The sequence below is a fragment of the Haemaphysalis longicornis genome, unplaced genomic scaffold, assembly GCF_048455015.1.
Source record: "Haemaphysalis longicornis isolate Haplotype H1 unplaced genomic scaffold, Haemaphysalis longicornis Haplotype H1 scaffold_1, whole genome shotgun sequence".
NCBI classification, from domain to species: domain Eukaryota; kingdom Metazoa; phylum Arthropoda; class Arachnida; order Ixodida; family Ixodidae; genus Haemaphysalis; species Haemaphysalis longicornis.
Genome location: NW_027526203.1, coordinates 79,472,361 through 79,493,042, shown reverse-complemented (window position 1 = coordinate 79,493,042; position 20,682 = coordinate 79,472,361). Strand labels below are relative to the sequence as shown.

Here is a 20,682-nt window from a genome sequence, read left to right as displayed (position 1 = left end):
CGGAATCAGGTCATCATCGCTAGTTGCTGCTGTAATTCTATGATTCACGTTCTCTTCATAGGCCTCCCAGTCAGAGGTGGGCGGATTCACTCATGGGTTCACTCAGTCAGACTCATTTGGACTCAAACTCACGCGTGATTTTGAGTTTGAGTGAGCGCGAGGCTAGTGTATCATGGTGAGTTTGAGCATGAGCGAGTTTGAGCCCGGCTGAGTTTGAGTACGCCTAACACGAGTGAGTTCTGATTCCATTCTGAAAGCGGTTATGAAAGCCTTTATATTCTGCGTCCATTGAGAAGGGCTCGTCTGGTGTGGTTCTTTCGTGTGTTCCATTTGAAGGTTGGAAATTTTGAAGATGTCGACTTGCAAATTCACCAACTAGCCCAACTCACCATTGTGCTGTACATAGTGAGTTTTGAGTCCATTGGAGTTCTGAGTTCATTTCGAGTTTTGAGTTCATTTCGAGTTCTGAGCCCGACTGAGCAAAGAATGTTTCGCTCACGGCGAGTATGAGTTTAGGGAAGCGTAAATGAGTTGCTCTCCAATGTACCTGCTTGAACATGAATGAGTGGTTAATATAATAATTGATGCCACTAGGGCGCCTGGGTGTAAAACTGGAGGCCTCGATGAGCCGAATAACGTAGGACAAGAAAGAAATGCTTCCTGCTTCTATTCATGACACTTCATGCGGGATCTTATATTGGGTTAATATTCTAAGTGACCCAGTTAGAGCGTGTAGGGTATCAAATTTAAAGTCTATATGATGGGAATCACGTGGGACAAATAAAAAATGCATCGTGGTTATAATCATGAGATAGTCATCAGATACGAGATAGTCATATTAATAACGCGCCCTGCTAACAGTCATAAGGTTAGTCAGATACGATGGAATTTCCAAACGATGCTGCTAGGGTTAACGGGGTATCAAATTGAAGGTCTCGTCGAGGAAAATCTTGTGGGAGAAATATAAAAATGCTTCCTGGTGATAGTTATGAGGTGGTCGCAGTGAGTCATGGAATGGGTGAAAATTCAAAAGGTTGCCACTAAGTCGTGTTGGGTATCAAGCTAAAGGCGTCGATGAGGGAACTCGCACGGAATAAATGAAGAAATGCGCCCTCATTATCATTGTGGCGTAGTAGTCATTGGGAGTAAATGACTGGGTTAAAATTCAAAATGATGCCGATAGGGCGTGTAGGGTATCAAAATATGTCTCGGTGAAGGAATGTGGATCAGATTGCAACATCGAAAATCATGGCACTAAATAATGACCAGATAATAAAAACTTCTTATCCTGCGCCCCATAGATATAATTGATTGACTGAGTGTAGGGTTTAACGCGCCGTCGCAACGCATGTGATGAGGTGCACTGTAGTGGAGGGCACCTGATTAATTTTGACCACCTTGGGATCTTTAACGTGCGCCGAAATCTGGCACACACGGGCATTTTTGCTTTTCGCCTCCATCAGAAAAGCGGCCGCCACGGCCGGTTATCTAACCCGTAACCTCGTCCTCAGCTGCGCAACGCTTTAGCCACTGAGCCATTGCGGCGGGTCATAGATATAATTCTGCTCGATAATTCTTGGCACGCCATCTTGAAAGCGTGGTTGGTTCGACACAATGCAGCAATCAAAATCCGTGAACAAGGGTGCGTTCCAATGAAAAAGATTAGGAACTAATAGGCCGATATGTTTTTGCAGTTGATAAGGTGCCAGTTACGCTATGGATGCCTTACTTGATCAGGCATTGCGTTCACATTCGGCTCTGTGTGCCCCGTGCAGGCGCAGGGTGTGCCGCTAATGTTGCACCCTTATTCGGGACGAATCTGCCGCCCTCAAATGCTTTGCTGCAACGTTACGTAAAAGTAATTCAAATGGCTCCACTTGACTAGATATGCATCTGCTGCGGAATAATAAAAAAAAACATACGGGGATAAGAATACGAAGCACGTATGTCCCACACAACAGACATTGTAACGTTCCGTCATGTTTCAAGAGCGGAGCTATTTTACAATCCGCAAGTTCGCTATTGCTGACAAACATACCAAGTAAAGGCCGAGCGCTCGCGAGAACGTGCCCCATAATAAGCCCCGAGCTTCCTTGCACGCGCAGTGGCTTCCGCAAAAAAAAAAAAAAAAGCTGGAAAATGCCTTGAGGAATGAGAAAATGCCGAGCACTCGTGACCGCGTGCCTTGCGGCGAATTCCGAGTCCCTGGCTCCCGCAGAGGCTCTAGGAAAACAAAAAAAGAAAACTCCAGCGGTGTCGTCAAGCGCTGCGCACACGCAAAGAGAAATCTCGAGTGCTAATGCTAAAGATGAAGAAAAAAACAATAAGATGTGCTGTTGGGATAGTTGGTGCATTATGAATAACGAATATTGCGCGAACTGGACATACAGAGGAAGGAAGACAAAAAATGCGCATTGTGTGTCTTTCTTCCTCTGTATGTCCATTTTTTACAATTTTCATTATTCATGAAAAGGCGCCCTGCTTGTCAGAGGTCCCCACGGCCGCATTCTCTAGAAGCTATTATGGATAATTGGAGACTTTGCTACCAATGTGCCAATCTTTCCAGAGACGACTTTCCTACCCCGCCACCGCTGTCTTGAGTTGGTGACGAAGAGCTAATCGAGGTTTACAATGCTGAGGATGACTTTGCATCCACCACTCGCCGCGAAGAAGAGGCCGACCTCTTCAATGCGTATGACGTCGATTACTAGCACCGATACTGAAACTTAACTATGTGTTCGGTAATCCTCGCCTACGACAGCTTCGCCATTCAAGTCTTCGTGTGAGTGCAAGCTTCCCTGAATTTTTATAATTAGGTTATTTTTCGTAGCCAATGCGGGGTGCTCATGTGTTTACTACAGATGCGAACCTACCAAGTGTTAAGCCCCATATCCGGTTAGAGACAGCTGTTGAGAAGCGCACATCCCACATTATCTACGCACCCAAGCAGAGGATATGGCAAGCTCGAAACCTGTGCATGCTGTAGACGTTGCGTGCCGAAATCACCCGCGTTAACATAGCAGCGATTGTATATATCAAAGTTAAGTCTGATAAGTATCTCAGATAGGTATATCAAATTGAGATTTCAGGGTTTTTTTTTTTTTTACCCGCCGCGGTGGCTCAGTGGCTAAGGCGTTGCGCTGCTGAGCACGAGGTCGCGGGTTCGATTCCCGGCCGCGGCGGCCGCTTTTCTGATGGAGGCGAAAAGCAAAAACGCCCGTGTGTACGAGATTTAGGCGCACGTTAAAGATCCCCTGGTGGTCAAAATTAATCCGGAGCCCTCCACTACGGCGCGCCTCATCGCCTGCGTTGCGTCGGCGCGTTAAACCCCACAATCAATCAATCAGATTTGAGGTTTTAATGGGTCCAAGCTGCCAATTGCCAAGAAGGCGCTCCGTAGTGGAAGGATATTGATAAATTTTGACTACATGGGTATCGTTAACGTGCACTGATATCTAGACGCACGGGAATTTCCGCTTTTTGCCTTTATTAGAAAAGCAACCATGCACCCCGCACGTGACAGAAGCCGCCTGCTTGTTCTCAGCACCCCAACGCATTAACCACAGCGCCACAGCGGCGGAACACCAACTGTTCGCCTGGCTAATGGCCACAGTGTAGTAATTTAATTTCTATATATCTTCTACATTGACTTGTTTTGAAATCCACGGTATGCCAGTACGAACTGGTAAAACAAACAGCTTCTACCAATGTATCTCAGGGGAACGAAAACACTATAATCGGACGAAAACAACATGATGGTCACATCTGTAAGCTTTTGTCAAGCCAACATGTTTCTGTTTTCACGCGCCCAACTTTATCGGAGCGAAGGGCCTCAGCTGTTTCAAATGCTATAGGCTACGCAAGAAGTATTGGTCAGAGCAAGATAAAACAACCAACAATGGGAGATTAGAATTTCAGCAGCCACGTCTTTGTCATGTCAACCGCAACCACCCTTCATAATCATCATCAGCGGCGCGTTTCCTCGGCGCGCGAGACAAGCCACGCGCCCGAGAACACTACTTTGCCTGGTCGCAACCTACGGGCACTCCCTGGTCTACGGGCCCATGTTGCCATTGAGTTGCATACGCAGTCTTAAGTATGCAATGCCGAACTGCCTAATCAGCCGCCTATAAAAGAAAGAAAAAGGAAAAAGCACCCCGCTTACTTCTACATTGAAACAAGCCAAAAACTCGGTTTTTGCAGGCTCATAGGTTGTCTGGAAATATTCCGATGGCAGGTGAAACGTAAGGTATTCCATGACTCTGGGCAGCAGCTTCGTGCGGCGCAGGTAGAACGTGCGCGATATCTGCATTTTTGCGGAAATTCAGGGCATTGCGTGGTCCTGGCTTAGGTGGGGGGGGGGGGGGTGTCGGAGGGGTACTCGGCAAAGAATGCTACGCTATAAAAAAACAGGCTTAACCATGAAAGCCTCACTCTCCAGAGACTCGCGGGACCGGTCCGCTTCGGCACAGAGCGTTTTTTTTTTTTCAAGATGCAGAACAAAATTGCACAGGACTCTTACCCTAAGCAGCTTCACTGTAAATAAACTAAGCAGTGAGCGCACGTTCCCTCACCCAATATTGTTTGTTCCTCACCAGGGCCCCAAGCCCCCAGCACACCATCGGCCCGGTAGCCTCTCAGTCAGGAACGCAAACACGCAGCCTACATCAGGAGTTGGGTATCCAATATTTACTTACAATTGCTTGCAAACGGAGCTAAGCATCATGGCCTAGCAAGGATAGCTGTATTAAATCGGCAGCGAAAATTCTTTCCGACCTCACAGGAGTGAACAAATGTCGTACTGAATGCAAGAATTTCAGCACACGAATTTGCCCCCGCATTATTTGTTACCACGCGTGAATTTTAAAAACTCTGAATGCTGACGAATTCTGAGTTCATCTGAGCCCAAGTAAATTCTGAGGATGAGTGAGTTCTCAGTACATTTCGAGTTTGGAGCCCGAGTGAGTCCTGAGTCAATTTTGAGTTCATTCATTGATTGAGTTGTGAGCCTATTTTGAGTTTTGAGTTCACTTTGAGTTCTGAGTACATTTGGAGTTTTGAGTACATTTTTTAGTTCTGAGTACATTTTACTTCTTAGTTCTGTTTGAGTTCTGAGTACATTTTGATTTTGAGTCATTCTGAGTTCTGAGTACATTGTGTTTTAAAGTAATTTTGAGTTCTGAGTATATTTTTAGTTTTGAGTCTATGTTTAGTTCTGAGTCCATTTTGTGTTTTGAGCAGTGGCGTAGCTAGATGGGACGGTGCCCAGGGCAAATATATTTTCGCGCCCCTCATGATAATAATGATAGTAAATATTCATATTATAATATCATCATTATTAGCAGCTGTTGTAGAAGCCCTAAATTCGGTGTTGCAAGAAAAAATGCAAAAAAATGCCGAGCCCTCGTGAGCGCGCGCCTCGCGGCGACCGCAATGTCCGGGCTCGCGCAGTGGGTTTAACAAAAAACATTTCCGCGCTGTCGTCAAGCGCTACCGTGCATGTAATGCTTGGTATGAGGACCACGATGATATCGATGCATATGACGATGGCTACTACAAGCACAGTGCAAAGTAACCAAGGAACATGTAAATAAACAATTTTCAACTTGTGCAAATGCATGGTGATGTGTCATTCATGGCTCACGTAGAAAAAAATCCTGCTGCTTTCCTATAGTTCGAGCCTTGCGCGACTTAGTGCAAGCTTCGCCAGTTGAGCTGGCGAAAGTCTACAATTCTGAGGATGACTTTGCATCCACCACTCGCCGAGAAGAAGACGACGACTTCTTCGAAGCATATGATCACGATATAGCAACGCAACTGTGCAAATAAATAATTATACTGAAACTTTACTATGAGTGCACCTACAACGGTTTGGCTATTCATGCATTGCGCCTGAGTGCAAGCTTTCCTGAATTTTTGTATTCTTGTAAGTTCAAAATTACGCCAATCATCCCGCTAGGGAACCCTGGTGTGATGCGACGCATCGGGGGGCTCAACGAAGTAGTCAAAGCAAGGTCACGTCAGTGCGAGAGCGAGCGCTTGACTGAACCACCGTGGCGCGATACCCGCTTTATATTCACAGCGATTGAAGGAGAGGAGACAACGGAGGAGAGTCGCGCATGCGCGCACTTGCGCGCACCGGAGCAGTTGTTAACGCAGCGAAGCGCGCGCCAAACAAGCGCGCCAGCTGTGGTATGCTAATGAGCTGGAGTGAGAGTGTTGCACACAGCTGTGGGAGAGAAGAACGGAGGAGCGATGTTGACGGACGCCGCGATGACGACGCAGGAGGGACAAGCCCGAGAGCAAGAGATGCGTCGCATCTAAAAAAGACCACTTGGCTGTTTTCGGAAAGCAAATTCTGAGCGATTTCATGATTGATTGTTTACTACAGTGGACTATAGTCATCTTAGATAGATAGATAGATAGATAGATATATATATATATATATATATATATATATATATATATATATATATATATATATATATATATATATATATATATATATATATATATATATATAGAGAGAGAGAGAGAGAGCGATATGTAATGAAAACTGGCGATTTTATAGCCATCTGAGCGCATCTATGCATCGCTGGTGTATAACCGTCTTAGCACGTCGATGTATCGTACCATACAGCAAAAGTCCACAAAGTTAGAAAAAAAGTGAAAGAAATTTACCTTGCCGGTCACCTGTTCTCGTCTCGCTTGGCACGAAATAGGGGAACCTTCTAAATTACGTACAACCACAGAGAAGATAATGATCATGTAGGCATGTGAGCAGCTGTTATCGTTTTTCGTTCATTACCATCACAATGTATTGCTCAAAAGTATTTATTATATTGCGTACTTCGAATATGCATACTACGCCCCCATTTTCTATCAGTGCTGATGATGCGTTCGAAAACTCGTTCCGGCAATCCCTGTTTTCTCCTGGTCCGATAGTATTGCCTCCTGTTCAAGGGACACTGAAGTGAATTTGTCAAGCTCCCGTTCTTGCTTGCACTGCGTAGACTGGCTCAAATTAGCACACTTTTCATCGTTTATCCGGTTGAAAAGTCGGTAATTATTTTAAAAAGCGCAAAAGAACCAAAACTACCGTGCGTGGTTTGCGGCGGGCGCACCAACTGAAGGCTGGGACGACGGGAGGAGACGCGCCGTGATTGGTTAGCATTAAAACAAGTTTCCGTTTCGCTTCTGTAAAACAACATGCTTGACATCCGACGGCATCGTTGGATGGCATTTTCGATATCTTAGTAATCGTCGTGCCGCACTTCTGCCTTGTTGTCGACTGTAAAATGCACAAGATAAGCCTCCCAGGACGGCTTGGAATCGTAGCAATCACGAGCCGAGGCCTACGCAGTGGATGAACGCCCTCCGCGTCCCCGCAGACGATGAAATGCCATACGCTTTTCCCCCTTTTTGGAGCTTGCGTCACTCATGCCTGTATCGTAAAACACGTGTTCGCACCAGGCCAAGGGTCTGTTGATTCTAGCCTGTGCTCACTGCCCGCAAGCAGTCGGTGCTTATGGCAACAGCATGCCAACGAGAATTCGCCCTGCACGCCAGTGTCAGCCTGCGCGCTTTCTGTGAACTAGTTCGTGGAGCAGCGAACGTTACGGCCCATAAAAAGGTGAACTCAGTACAGAGAACATCGGCCGAAAACGAAAAAGTCAACTTATAAAAAAGAGAATGCACCCCCGGGGATTCGAACTGGTGACATGAAAAACAGTTGCAAGTATTATACCGAGCGCTCCAGACAACGCGGCCACAGGCGGGCGCTGCTGAACTCTGAAATATAAGGTATATAATGTATAACCAGTTTACACTTTTATTTATTGTTAGCATTTCAAGCAGCTTAGGTGACTATTTGTTGTATTGCGCTCGTGCAGTAAGCGTCCCCCAAGTTTCCACAGTATCTCATGTCTAGCAATTGCGTTTCTTAGACGCAAAAGCGTTCGCAGATGCGTAGTCGTGCTACTGACAGCTGGGCTTGTTCGCCCAGCACAAAAAAGTGCTTCCTGCCCCCTATTTTTACGCTGTACGGTAAAATTTTCAGTTGGCTTTATTTCCTTTGTACCTATATTAACTTCGCTGACTCTTCTCCCGCCTTCAAGTGGCCTTATATTTTCCTACTGGCGTACCAGTAGGCGAAGTGTCGCATGTGCGCTTGTGCAGCGCTTGTGTGAAGCGACCTTGACTTGGAGCTAGATACACTGTACAAACTAACAAAGTAAAGAAAGGGACATTCTTCCATTCACAAACGCGTCCTGGCTTAGTTTCAACTGAGTGAACGAATTGCGACGACCCGTCTGCGGCCGGCGGACGAAACGCTGGGCCGACTTGACTCTGTCGGAAGGCCGGCGAGCCGTGCAGTAGCGCAGCCAATTGCCAGCTTCTCTCCTCCTGACGTCACACGAAAATTCCACAGAAAATGGGCGAGGGTGCAGAGAGGAGGACAGCATTTTTGAATTGATTTTTCTACTAAGTAAATTCGCGTAAACGCACTCAGAGTGGTCGAAACAGGGCCTAGGAACTCCGGACAACAATTTGCTTTTGTAATCCCGCAATGTTTACAAATTACTTCAGAGTCCTTTTAAGAAAAAAACGTTTATTTTCGTTTGAAATACGTCATTGAAATCATTTGTTTGTTAATACCCAAATGATTTAAATGAAACGCACTCTATCAAGGCTAGACCAGATATTTTCTTGTTTTCGAAGAAGCAAACTGTTTCATTATGTCATAAAACTTCGTTTTTTCAGTTTCTTCTTTTTCCACGCTCAGCAGAACAAGACCAGATGTTTGCCTTCCTCGGAGGTACGGCTGCCTATCTGTACCTGTAAATAGGTTATTTTTTGCCAGCGGGCATATTATCGCAAATAAAAAGAAAAGGAAAGCCTGTTCCGGCTTATTATGGCCCAGCAATATGAGTGTCAATTTCAGCTTGCTGAAGGACCTCTCACAGCCACCGACAGAAATTGCTATGGTTAACATTATCGTAATGGTGACGCGAAGTTTGGAAAATACGTTAACAGTTCCATACTGTACGACAAATTTTGGAAGTTCTTCAGGTCTCTACACTGGCTGGTGAACCCGACGTGGAAGCAGCAATTGTCAATCTAAAATCTATTAATGGAGGTCGTGCGCGTCAATGTCAGAACGGTAAAACTCGCCAAAAGTACAGAAACACAACCGCGAGCTCAGTAGCGGAACGCCTTCCACTGGGAATTCGCGGCAGGTATTTTTTTATGAAACATGACCATAAAGCTTTCGTGAGTAAACAAAGGATCGTCCCTGCAGTCCCCTGCACGTGCCTCACATCGCCTTTTAAGAATACCTGCAAAGGGTTAATAGGAATACAAGGGTGCAAATTTTTGGCACTCTTTCTCCCCCCTCTCTCTCCCCGCCCACTGCTGGAATACAAACGAGAACAGATGAAAACACATGCATGCAGCACGCTCGCCCGCACACTGGGTTCCTCCTGGAGTCCTGGACTCCTTGATTCGGGCGCACCTCAGTATTCGCACATGGGTGGCGGTGTTTCACGACAAGCAGTGCACTTTAACTGGTAGCTGGAGCAAAGCGCATAACTGGTAGGCGTGTACATTTGTCCTCCTTCGTCCCGTCCTTTGTGTAAATTTTGCCCTTTGCTCGTCTGCCATGAACATGATACCAAATTTCCCAGAAGCCCGTCTTATCAGTTTAGCTGCTTGAAAAGCGGCATTGTAACAAAGGAATAGCGCTGAGGTAGAAAAGGATGAAGAGAGCGGGACACACAAGGGGGCTAAGCCTGGGGATGTGGAGGTCACTAGCTCCCCGTGTGTACTAAAATCACTGGAACTTGCAGAGTACCGTCTTTTTTTTCTCTCCGCTGCCGCGCGAATCCGCCATTCAGTGGTCCACCTCGGTCACGTGGTCGGCGGCGACCACATTCCGTTCATCTGCTTGAGGATGGACATCGGATGGCATCACCTGTTTCGCCCATGTTTTTTTTATTATTACATTACGTGCTACAACACAATGTAAAAGATAACCGAATTACAGGGTTTGTGCTTTTGGCTGCAGCAACAGAAGAGAGTCTGGAAAGGCAATTTTTTCGTTACGTGTTGTTGAACGGAGTTTATTACGCAGCTTACGCAAGTTTTGTTCGAGGCGCCGTGAAGAACTTTGCACCCATTTTACTTGTTTTTATAATCTTTTCTGGAGATTTACCCCAAGATTTGTCCCATTTCCTTTTCTGTAGGCTGTACCTCCCAGTGCTTGCCCAAAAAGGAGATAACGCTTCCGCATCATGTCGCGGTAAATATACATCTTCAATGGGAACTTTTAAATATCACTACGCTAAACCTCAGGGAGGGCATAATGAAAGCGGCTGTACATTCGAAGATCGACAGAGCATATACCCCTCAATAACTACAATGACTACAGGCGATTTCCAGCCTCAACAATTTTACGGAACGCGCGCTGGAAAAATCAAAACACGGATTGCATATTGCAGCTAGTGCTGATAGATATTTTGTTTATTATTTCAATCTAATTTGAGTAAGCAGGAACATATTGCGATGCACAATAACTCTGCATACGCTCTGCACATGGATGGGGGGGGGGGCGCCTCTCCCCCCCCATAATTATTTTGTTACGGGTGTGCTTATAATCGATGTTATATAGTTTGAATCAATCTCACTGAGGTTGCCTATGCGGGATATAGCTGTTTTTAAAGTTTTCAACATTGAAAGTGATTTTTAATTTAAATGGTTTCCTTTGCTCTCTTTATGTTTGCCCATAGTTGTGAACACCCTCTTCGCGCGAAACCCGGAAAGAAATTCAGTGTACGACACTGGCCAACACCGCCTAAAAGTCTAGGTGGTGTTGCACTGGCGCTTACAGATAACCTTGATGTTCGCTGATATGCGTTGATACGCACCACTACATGTTCTAAAACTGTGATAAAACTGGTGGGGTGGGAGAATCTTTGGCAGTATTCGGGGAAAGCAACCAGCTTGTGAACTCTACGGCCTACAAAGTTCCGGTGACTTTACGGCGCACGGGAAAGCGTGCTACTGGCCCTTGGCGTGAATATCGTTACCGTGCAATAACAAATACTGTTTTCTAGCCTGTTTTTTTATTTTGTTCGTAAATTACACAAAATTCTCAAATAACACTCCAAAAATGGCTAATCCGCCAGCAGAAGAATAGTTTTTACACGCGCGAGCAGCGCCTTCTATGCAAAGCAGATGATGCCGACGTTTATAGATACTTTAAACAATGAACTATAGTGCATAGAATAAATTCTAGGCACTATAGTTGGGCTACACACTCGCAGTGCTGGACTTGACAACACAACACCAATGTTGCCCGCGCGTCGCCTGCTAATGGCAGTACTTTCATGTTTCAGTGACTCTAGTTTGTGTACCCCGGCACAGTGCCCCTTGTGTGTCCCCCTCTTCCTACTCGCCTTCGTCAACTCGGTTCATTCGTTAAATGTACCGACAAGTCTAAACTAGCACTCTTTTCAACGGCGACTTTTGCCGCTGCGCCGCCTTGCTGCAATTTTTTCCTCGAGCATCAGTTGGGCGTACTCGGCTCGGCGCCCCCTCCCAAGTGGCGCCCGGGGCACTTGTACCGCCCTGCCCACCCTTAGTTACGCCACTGGTCTTGAGTCGATCTTGAGTTCTGAGTACATGATTTCTGAGCTAATTTTTTTTTTAGTTTGAGTGCATTTGAGTTTTCCGTGCATTTGAGTTCTTAGTTCATTTTCAGTTCTGAGCCCGAGAGAGTTCTGAGTTGTGCGCCCGCTCTGAGTTTGAATGAGGGAGCGAGTCTGAGTTTGAGTGAGAGGTGATCCGAAAAAAAAAAATTATGAGGGAGTTTGAATGAGCAGCGCCAACTTTGCCGAGGTATGCTCCCAGTTAGTGCGCGTAACATTCACTCCTTCTCGGAGAGCATCTTTGTCAAGTTAAGAAAGCAATACTGGGTAGCGGTCGCTTCCCCTTGTTTCGAGGTCTGTGTGCCAGGCAAATTTTGGAGCCCCGCGGCTTCAGAATAAAGGAGACGTGGATGCAGCTACTCACTTTCCCGACATTTGGCGCTTTCACTGAACAGGAGAACATATTTGAATACCCCCGCCCCCACAAAAAAGGCTTCACAGTTTGAAAGATCAATTACGTGAAGCGTCGGTTCTCCTTTGGCGTTTTTCTTTTTACCAGGTAGCCGGGCTGGCCTGAGGCCGCATCAAAGCTTTCTAGAGGAAGACATAGCGTGGCATTTTTCTGCGCTCTTCAACGAATGTGCAGCGGTTTCGTGGCAGTTGTCCTCATGTCCACTTCCGAAAACCAATAATGACGTTTTGTCTTGGCAGCTGCTAAAACGTGAAAAACTGCACTCTCGTTGGGGTAGGATATCCGTCGTGCGAGGTAGGGCACCACAGGGTAGTGACAATAATGTGTGCGGATAGTGGCTCTTGCAGTGGAGGGCATGCACACACTCCTTAGGCCGGGTTCAGACTGTTGTCGCAACTGTCATAATATCTTTAAACAATGACGTAATTTGGCGTTTCAGCCAACCGAACTGCCTGAAACGCCGTTTTTTTTTCGTCCATAGCGCACGATACGCCTGTTACGTCGGTAGTCTGAACATAGCATTACTCGGCAAAGTGTGACGTCACATTGTTGTCAATCCAGGAAGCTACAGCGGTAACCACAAGTACATACGTGCTTGCACGCTCACTATCACGCACCTTTGCCACACCTCGTGCCACCGGGAGCTGGCGGGCGGGCTGAAACGCGCCGGGTTCTCCAATATCCAGGAAAGCCGGATACTGGGGCGTTCGCCAGAAGCTGCTTACCAGCCGGGACCATATAGTTTCTTAGTACGTATACTACAGAGGAAACTGCGCCTCGTAAGCCATGTCGTCGTGGGAGTTCATGGGAAGACCCACTTTTTTGGCTTGAGCTTGGCATGGCAATTGGATTAGTATGCGGTTTTCGGGATTTGCTTTCTTCCATGTGCATTAAAACGTTTATGAGCTACAAGGAAGCCAACATCCTCCCGGTTCTGTGGTAGCCGTTTTCGGCAAAACAGCAGGCAGTGCGTGATCGCACCTGACGTGCCTCATGCTGCAATCGAAGGACGGATGACTGAGTGGGTATGGGTTAAATGCCGCCGCGAAATTTGTAGCCGACGAAAAGAAGAAACAAAACGTACTTCGACGAAGACAAGATACGACCACAGGGATACGACAGATATGGGCGCTTGTATGCGTCCTATCTTTTCATCGCGCACGACTCTTTAACGCCACGTTTTCTTTTTGCTTGTTAAACTAGTTGGCGGTCGGTGCTCCGGTTCCCCACGAAGACAACGTTTTAATAGGCACGCTCCAAAAAAACTTTCCAAACTCTTGAAGCAACTTAATATTTGCAATAATGGTAAAATAATAAAATCAGCCTCTAATGAGTCCCCCCCCCCCCAAATATTAACCTTGTTCGTAACTACAACCTTGGACTGCGAATACCATGCACAACCGTTCTGGCAAAAATACGCTTTACTTCCTTTTTCCTTAGTTTTAAAACAGCCTGTTTTTATTTTCCACTTACATATTTGCCCAATATTCTTCGTGTTTTTTTGGCACTTTGTTTAAATTTGCGGTCACTAAAACGTTCCAATCCAAGCCAATGATGAAACTCGAAATCCCGCGAAATCCAGGTAACAGCTGAGAGAATCTCTGGTTTCACTCTTCGTAGAACCACGTGTGTGAATTCAAGTTACGCCACTTGGAGAAATGTAGTGGGTGTCGTTTTTTACCGCACGTTTATTTATTTATTTATTTATTTATTTATTTATTTATTTATTTATTTATTTATTTATTTATTTATTTATTATAATACCCCCAGGGCCCGTAAGGCGTTACAGAGAGGGTGGGATTCTGATAGTAGGTGAATTGAAGGAAAATTAAACCACTTCCCGAACTTGGGTCCCTCGCGTTATGAAGCCGACGTCTATCCGATTGCGCCAGCCCAGCGGAGCTGCATCACGCAGCCTTACCATACTCATAGTGTAGGAATCATTTTACCACCGCACTAGTCATAATAATTACGGTCTTATCGTTTTGGGATTGATTCGTTTGGTATTAGACTTGATTTTGGAAAGCTTTGAGTATCGCCCATCGTTGTTATTCAGACATTTAGACAGTGGATTTTTACTGTTTCTAGATGTTTCCTTACCCAAGCCCAACTGCGAAGACATTTCACTTGTGAAAAAAGTTCTCAGTCATTTCTTCTACCACTCTTCACTTACTGCTAACGCATTAACGTGGCTACATTTTCACAGCGTGATGCGCCTACTTGTTTGTTTACCTGGCATTGTACACCAGAGCCGCGTCTTAAACAGCTAAATACACACGTGGAGGAAGGGGAGCCAGCATGACGCCTGAGGAGGTGATCAAAACACTCATATACACAGCCAACGTAGGAGCGGGACCGTCCCGTCTTGTAAAACTTCCGGCGAATTTCTTGGGTGAGCCCACGGGTAAACAGTGAGGATACGAATACGATAAGATGGAAGCTGAGCCCTAAACTCCACTTGGAGATACGCAGTGCAAGCTTTCTATTTGCCTAAGAATCTCACGGGCATTTCTTGAGGCCGGTGTGGGAGGAAGACAACCCTGTTGTCACGCGATGGAAGCCTCTAAGGAAACTGCGAGACTTGTTTGGTCTGGCGACAGTTTTTCTCCATACGAGTTTTCTTGAACGATAAGGCGAATAAAATTCAGCGAAATAGCAAACACCCGCACAATGCTAGGGGCTGGCAGCATGAAGTCCATCTCTCGATTTCCATTCCTTTCCAAAAGACGACTGGTCTTCGGATAAAGGGCTCGAATTTCTCCTTATCTTCGCTAACAAGAAGCCGAGGAGGCTCTGTTGGGGTTTCTCGCCGTTATCCCAACTACAATCTTACAAGCTTACTTTACGAACAAACAAGCTGTTGCTTCCCTACACTTTAACGCCTAAGAAGTTGCTAGGCCACGCGTGCAGGAGCCTAGACAGAGCGATGCGTACATGATGAATTCTGTTTGCAGACCGGTCTTTAGATCGACTCAAAAATGTGGAGAACCGGAGTTTGGCGGAAATTGTCAGACAGCGCACAAACGGGTCTCTGCAGAAACTGATACTCGTGCACACACGTCTACGAATGTTTTATTCAAGGCTCTGGGACCTCTTAATAAAAGTTGTCTTACCAAAAGGCCCCTCAATAAAAGGGCTTTGAATACATACCTTATATCGCCTATATATATACCGATGGAGCGAATCGTGTCACGAGTTGCGGACGGATGTACAGATTTGTGGGTGGAGTCAGGTGATAATGTTTCCGCATGAGAAAGAGGTATACGAGAAAATATCAGTGGAAGGGAGGAGTAAGCATTCACGCCGCAGCTTCCACATACAGTGGCCGAACAGGGCGTCACCCGTAATATTCGCATTCCGCAGCGTCCAAATCTGTTATGCAAAAATACACGACCAAGGAGTCCCAAATGCAGAACACAACGATCCGGTGGGCTCACCACGCAACTGCGTCACGTGCGGAGGGGAGTCGCTCACGGCTAGAGGGCCGTACCCCGTCCCCTGTTCACCTGATTTAAGGGGAAAGGCTCTCAGCTAAAGCGGAGAGTCGGGTTGTTTCCTTACGAATGAATTCATTGCGGTAGCAAACGTTTTACCCAGAACAATGCTAAAGAAGAGACGACACAAACGCTAGAACTTCCACTCGGTTTATGCAGGACACATGGGAACACGCACAACTGCACAGGAAAAGAGAGAAATGTGAAAATTAAAGGGGAAACAAAGCTCCGAAATCCTTACACTTGCTTATACCACAATTCTGCAATAGAATATAGAAGCACTGAGCAAACCCATATCGCATGACGTGTGCCCTTCCGACACCGGTACACTTTATTCACCTATCGCCCATGCGCATCGAACAACCTCGCTCCAAAAAATGGTGGCATATCTGCTTACATAGCTGAAATCTCGTCAATAGGCGAAACGCTCCGCCACGTAAACGGCTCTTTTCTCTACCCCGCCCAACTCTCGCGTTTTCCCTCTCCAGTCTCGTTCCTCCCGCGGTAAGCACGGTAGACGTTTGCGCCAGACAATTCGATTTTAGCGGATTCCACTGCTCGGGAGACATCCACTGGGAGATTCCGTTACCGTTGGACTTCTTTGGTTGCTGCCAGGAGGGCTAGTGTCTCGTGAGAGCCCTTTTTATATTTTGGGGTCAACACATTGCGTTCAACGCGCATTGTTTAATTTTGCATCGCAAAACTCAAGCAACTATGTATTTTTAATACCAGAATAATGCAAATATAACTTATGTATTGACGGTTTGCGCCAAATACGCCGAATGTTTTCTTTTTGCTCAATAATGTTGACAAGTATGAACATTTTCACAGTGTTAGGAATATCTCAAGCAACGCATAACTACACAAATGATAGCGCTATTCTTTTCATTTTGCATTGATGTGGGCGTAGTTTTTCCCACAGAAAACTTCAAAACGCTTTAAACACAATACATCGGAGACAAAATACAGAAAGGGCTCACGCTCAGCCATGGATCTTGTACCTGTAGCACTAAGCGAAGGAGTAACAAAAGATCCTAACAAATGGCGCCCTACGCGCGAAAGTTGAATTCAATTCAGCATACCCCTTTGTGTTAATCACGCGAGGACCGACATAGGAGGGTACCAGCGGGAGAAATGGCTGGAGCAGACAGGTGAAGCAGTTAAGCGGTGGAAGTGGGGAGGGGGGGGGGGGGGGAAGGGGGGGGGGGGGGGGGCAGAAGGCTATCGCCGTTTACACGAAAGCCGGGAGATACGCGGGAAATTTTTTGTTGGCGAACAAAAACTCCCGAGGCTCCGCGAGTCCTTGAAGCGCGAGGCGTTGGGTATCGCGGGCCGTTGGAAATATAACGTCTCGGTGTGCGTGCGAGTAGCACGCGGTCACCATCAAAGCCTCATCCCGTTCAAAAAACAATTTGGACCTCAAATTTAAACGTCGTATCATTTGGATTGACATTTAGAGTAGATTAGTTAGCCACACGCACCATTTGCAAGATCAAAGCATGACTTGGACCTCAAGCTTAGTCGTCTCATTATATGGATGTGCATTTTGAAGATTGGGAACCCGTAAGAACTATTTGCGAGACCAGTAGAGTAAAAATAAAAGTGTATGCGTGTACGCGTGTACTATCGTGATACATTGAAAGGCGAACAAGGGAGCGCGTAGCTTTCAGTACATGGCGCGCATCCTGGCAACGGGCCGCGCATGCGCAGCGCGAACAATTTACGAGAGTTTGTGTCCAACCTTGGTAGGGAAAGACCATCGCCTTTCCTTCGTCTGCGCTCGGAACGAAGTAAAAAAATAAAGGAATATAGCCCCGTACGCCGTTTTCATTTAGTACAGCGACGAAGGTAGATAACGCTCGCGTGAGCGGCTGCCGAACGCGGCGGGAAGATAAACGAAAATGCTCAAACGCCGAACGACGGTGTTTTCTTATCAACGTTGGAGACATACTCTCGTAACTTGTTTGCACTGCGCATACGTCACCGTCGCCAGGATACTCCACATGTACTGAAAGTCACGCGCTCCGTTGTTCGTATTTCGATTTGTCACGGTAGTATCTTTGTTAGGGATTACCGCACTGAACGCTCAAAAGAAATGAAAGTTGCTGAGACGTTTTCCCTAAATTCTGCATCACCTTTCCATCGGGTGCTAAATACCTTCGCTGAGCATCCTTCACCACAGACTGGAACGACGTCTGATTTTATTTTACTTCTAGGTTCCCGAGTAGAAGGGATGCATGCGGGCTAAAGTGCTCGCTCAAAAACGCAAAAGTTAAGAAATAAGCTATCATGGCCTTATAGGTCATGAATTAGGAAAGCAGATTTTCTTGCTCTCATTCTCCATTATGTAAATAACATGAATTGATTCCGGGAAGTGACTTGCATGCGACACTGCAAATTGCTACGTATTTCTATAGCCAGCTACTTCGATTTCACGAGGGAGGATCGCTGATTACTTTAATTTTTCTGCATGTTTCCCTGTAAATTGGCAATATCTTTGTTCCCGAACATTGGAAATAATGCGCGCAAAAAATCCTACTTCTCGATCGGACTTTTGACGAAGAGAGTAAAACACATCGATTTGAAATGTTCGGCTTTTGACAAAGAGAAATAAACGAACCGATTAGAAATGTTCGACGAAAATAGCACCGACAGAGAGGCAGCAAGCGTTGGTGGTTGTTGGCTTTAACGGGAATATATACTCGCCCTCCCCTTTACCCTTGAATAGACTGAAAGTTTGGAGGACTCTTTTTATACTAATTCGTACTCGACAAATCATAATCAGTCCATTCAAGACGGAAATCTTCGGGGACCGTCGACAGGGTCTTCCCAAGCTTCAGCAGTTATTGCAGAGAAAGGAAAGGCAATGGTGTCGTACTACTAATCATGAACTGGTAAGAGGGTCCAAAGAAAACGCCTGTCCTCCGGTTATAGAAGCGAGAAAAGATGCGTCTGGTCGGCGTATGGAAGGCGCCCGGCGCAAAGCTAACCGACCGCACACGAAACATTACGTAGTTCTCAAATTAAGAATGTCAATTATTTGCCTACGCAGGTAGATGTAAAGGGCTGCGGATTCATTGATACCGACTGGCTGCAGCCCAGCCACAGCCCGTGTCATAAACAAGTGCACAAAATTTTGTTATTTATAGTTGCATTGGTGCCATGTTGCAGAAGAGTAAGTTTTTATTACACGCTCTTAGTGCATGGCACCGAAATATTTGACCGGTTTGGGCAGGGAGATACACAGGATCCTATATGTTCGTTTTCACAAGCGAAAATAAGCACTGAGCTACTGGCGGAATCACCTAAATGGAAGACAGCAGAAAAACAAAACACCTTTTAGTTACCCTTGTACTATCTGCTTCGGATTACTTCAAGTATTCTAATTACGGCAATTCCGGCATGCTTAAAAACGCTGGGGTTCTTTTTCTTTGTATTATTTATGGAGCAACTCACGCTGTCAGTAGACCAAGTCCCGAAAGATCGGCACGACTGCCGGCATGTGGCGCTAATAACCGGCCTTTCTCGTGCCTTTCGCACCAACTGGATGCCATGTCGGATTCTACAGAGGCAGAAGGGGAAGCAGACGCGCTGAGAAATCAAAACATTTTTACAAAGTGCGGGCAAATATATTTTTTATCTTTTTAGGTTCAGTTCTCAGCCCTTCATTCTCTTGTCTCTATGCAACGTTATGCTTACCGTCTCGCAAGGGCAGCAAACTCGTCATGCGGGCCACGGTTCGTTATGTATTGATATCTTATGTTTAGGGAGTGAAAACATGTATACACTCTGCCGGTGAAATTAGAAACGCTGAAAGTGTTCCCGTGACCACCTTTTCTGCCCATTATTAACACATTAAATTCTCTGGGTTTCAAGAGTTGTTGTAATGGGTAAAACACGCGGTGACTAATGCCTGCGTGGGCGTTCCCCACCTAACCCGTTGTATTTTTCTCTTTCTTCTGTTTTGCAGTTGACGCAAAGCAGCTACGAAAATGGTAAGTTTACTGCATCGCTTTTTGTTCTCTCGTGGTCCTGTATCACATGGCTACGCTACTTCAACCGAATTATGAGATAATAAGCATCAGCCCTTGTGCCCCGCAAACTTCTCGCGCATACTCGTCTTCCAGGCTATGTTTGCAATGAAATGTAATGCAACAATATCCATAAAGATGGTGAGAAGAGGTTAGAACCGCTGGGGTTTAAACCACGCAACACTGCGATGGGAAGTATATACCCCATTAGAGCAAAATTCACAATCGCAAATATTTAAACAGCAGCCGAATGCGTTTTGATAGCCTCAGAAAAAAAAAACATTCACGGGTAAAAGTGAAGTGCTTACGTTATTTTTGTCTTCAATATACTCATAATTTGATTCGTTTAGTTTATACCGAGCACCAACGCTCGGTATAAAGTAAACCGCACATTACCAAGCAAAGGGCTCTAAGCTCAATTACACGGCGAAGAAGTCTTCTGTGTCTTTGCCGACTTCACGCTTTGAGCATCGACTGTTACGCCCTAAGAGTATACCAAATGTATTCTTTCGACTGGCTTAGGCCTTCCAGCTAGAACTGGATTAAGAAAAAACTCCTGCGTGAAAGCCGATAAGGTTTGGATTTTCTTGTAATGAAAAGGTAAATTTAGTGGCCCTTTGACGCAAAAAAAAAAAAACACGAAGTTCTTAGAGCGGAGCCGGAAGAGCGCTCTTCGAGTGTTTGCGTTTCAAGAGAGAGAGAGAGAGAGAGAGAGAGAGAGAGCAACTTTATTTTGTTTCAAGAGAAGAAACACGGGGACCACGTTCTCCCTGCTTCTATTCTTGAGGCGTTTTGGATACCACGACCGAAGGAGCACTCAGGCATCAGCAAGGTAAGTAGCGCTACGGCAGACGGCAGATTTTCTGGCGGACCTCAGCGAGCAGAAGTTGTGCGTGTGTATTACGTACTGAAGGCGAGCCCAAATACGGCCTAAATGCAGGCTGCGCTAAATCCATACTTCATGTGAGACCATTTATTAGGTTATGAGGAAAAAAAACAGCCAAAACTGAGAACTTTTTTCTAGATCTGGACCAAGC

At 45.9% G+C, this 20,682-nt stretch overlaps 1 protein-coding gene across 1 annotated transcript in view; it reads left to right on the top strand.

The window, feature by feature from the left end:
- The window catches only part of LOC144164678 (frequenin-1-like), an 834,816-nt gene that overhangs the window by 390,519 nt on the left and 423,615 nt on the right, over positions 1 to 20,682 (top strand). Inside the window, exon 2 of the mRNA XM_077695003.1 lies at positions 19,585 to 19,609. Within this exon, the coding sequence (XP_077551129.1) occupies positions 19,585 to 19,609 (25 nt within the window). The remainder of the gene's footprint in view (positions 1 to 19,584; positions 19,610 to 20,682) is intronic.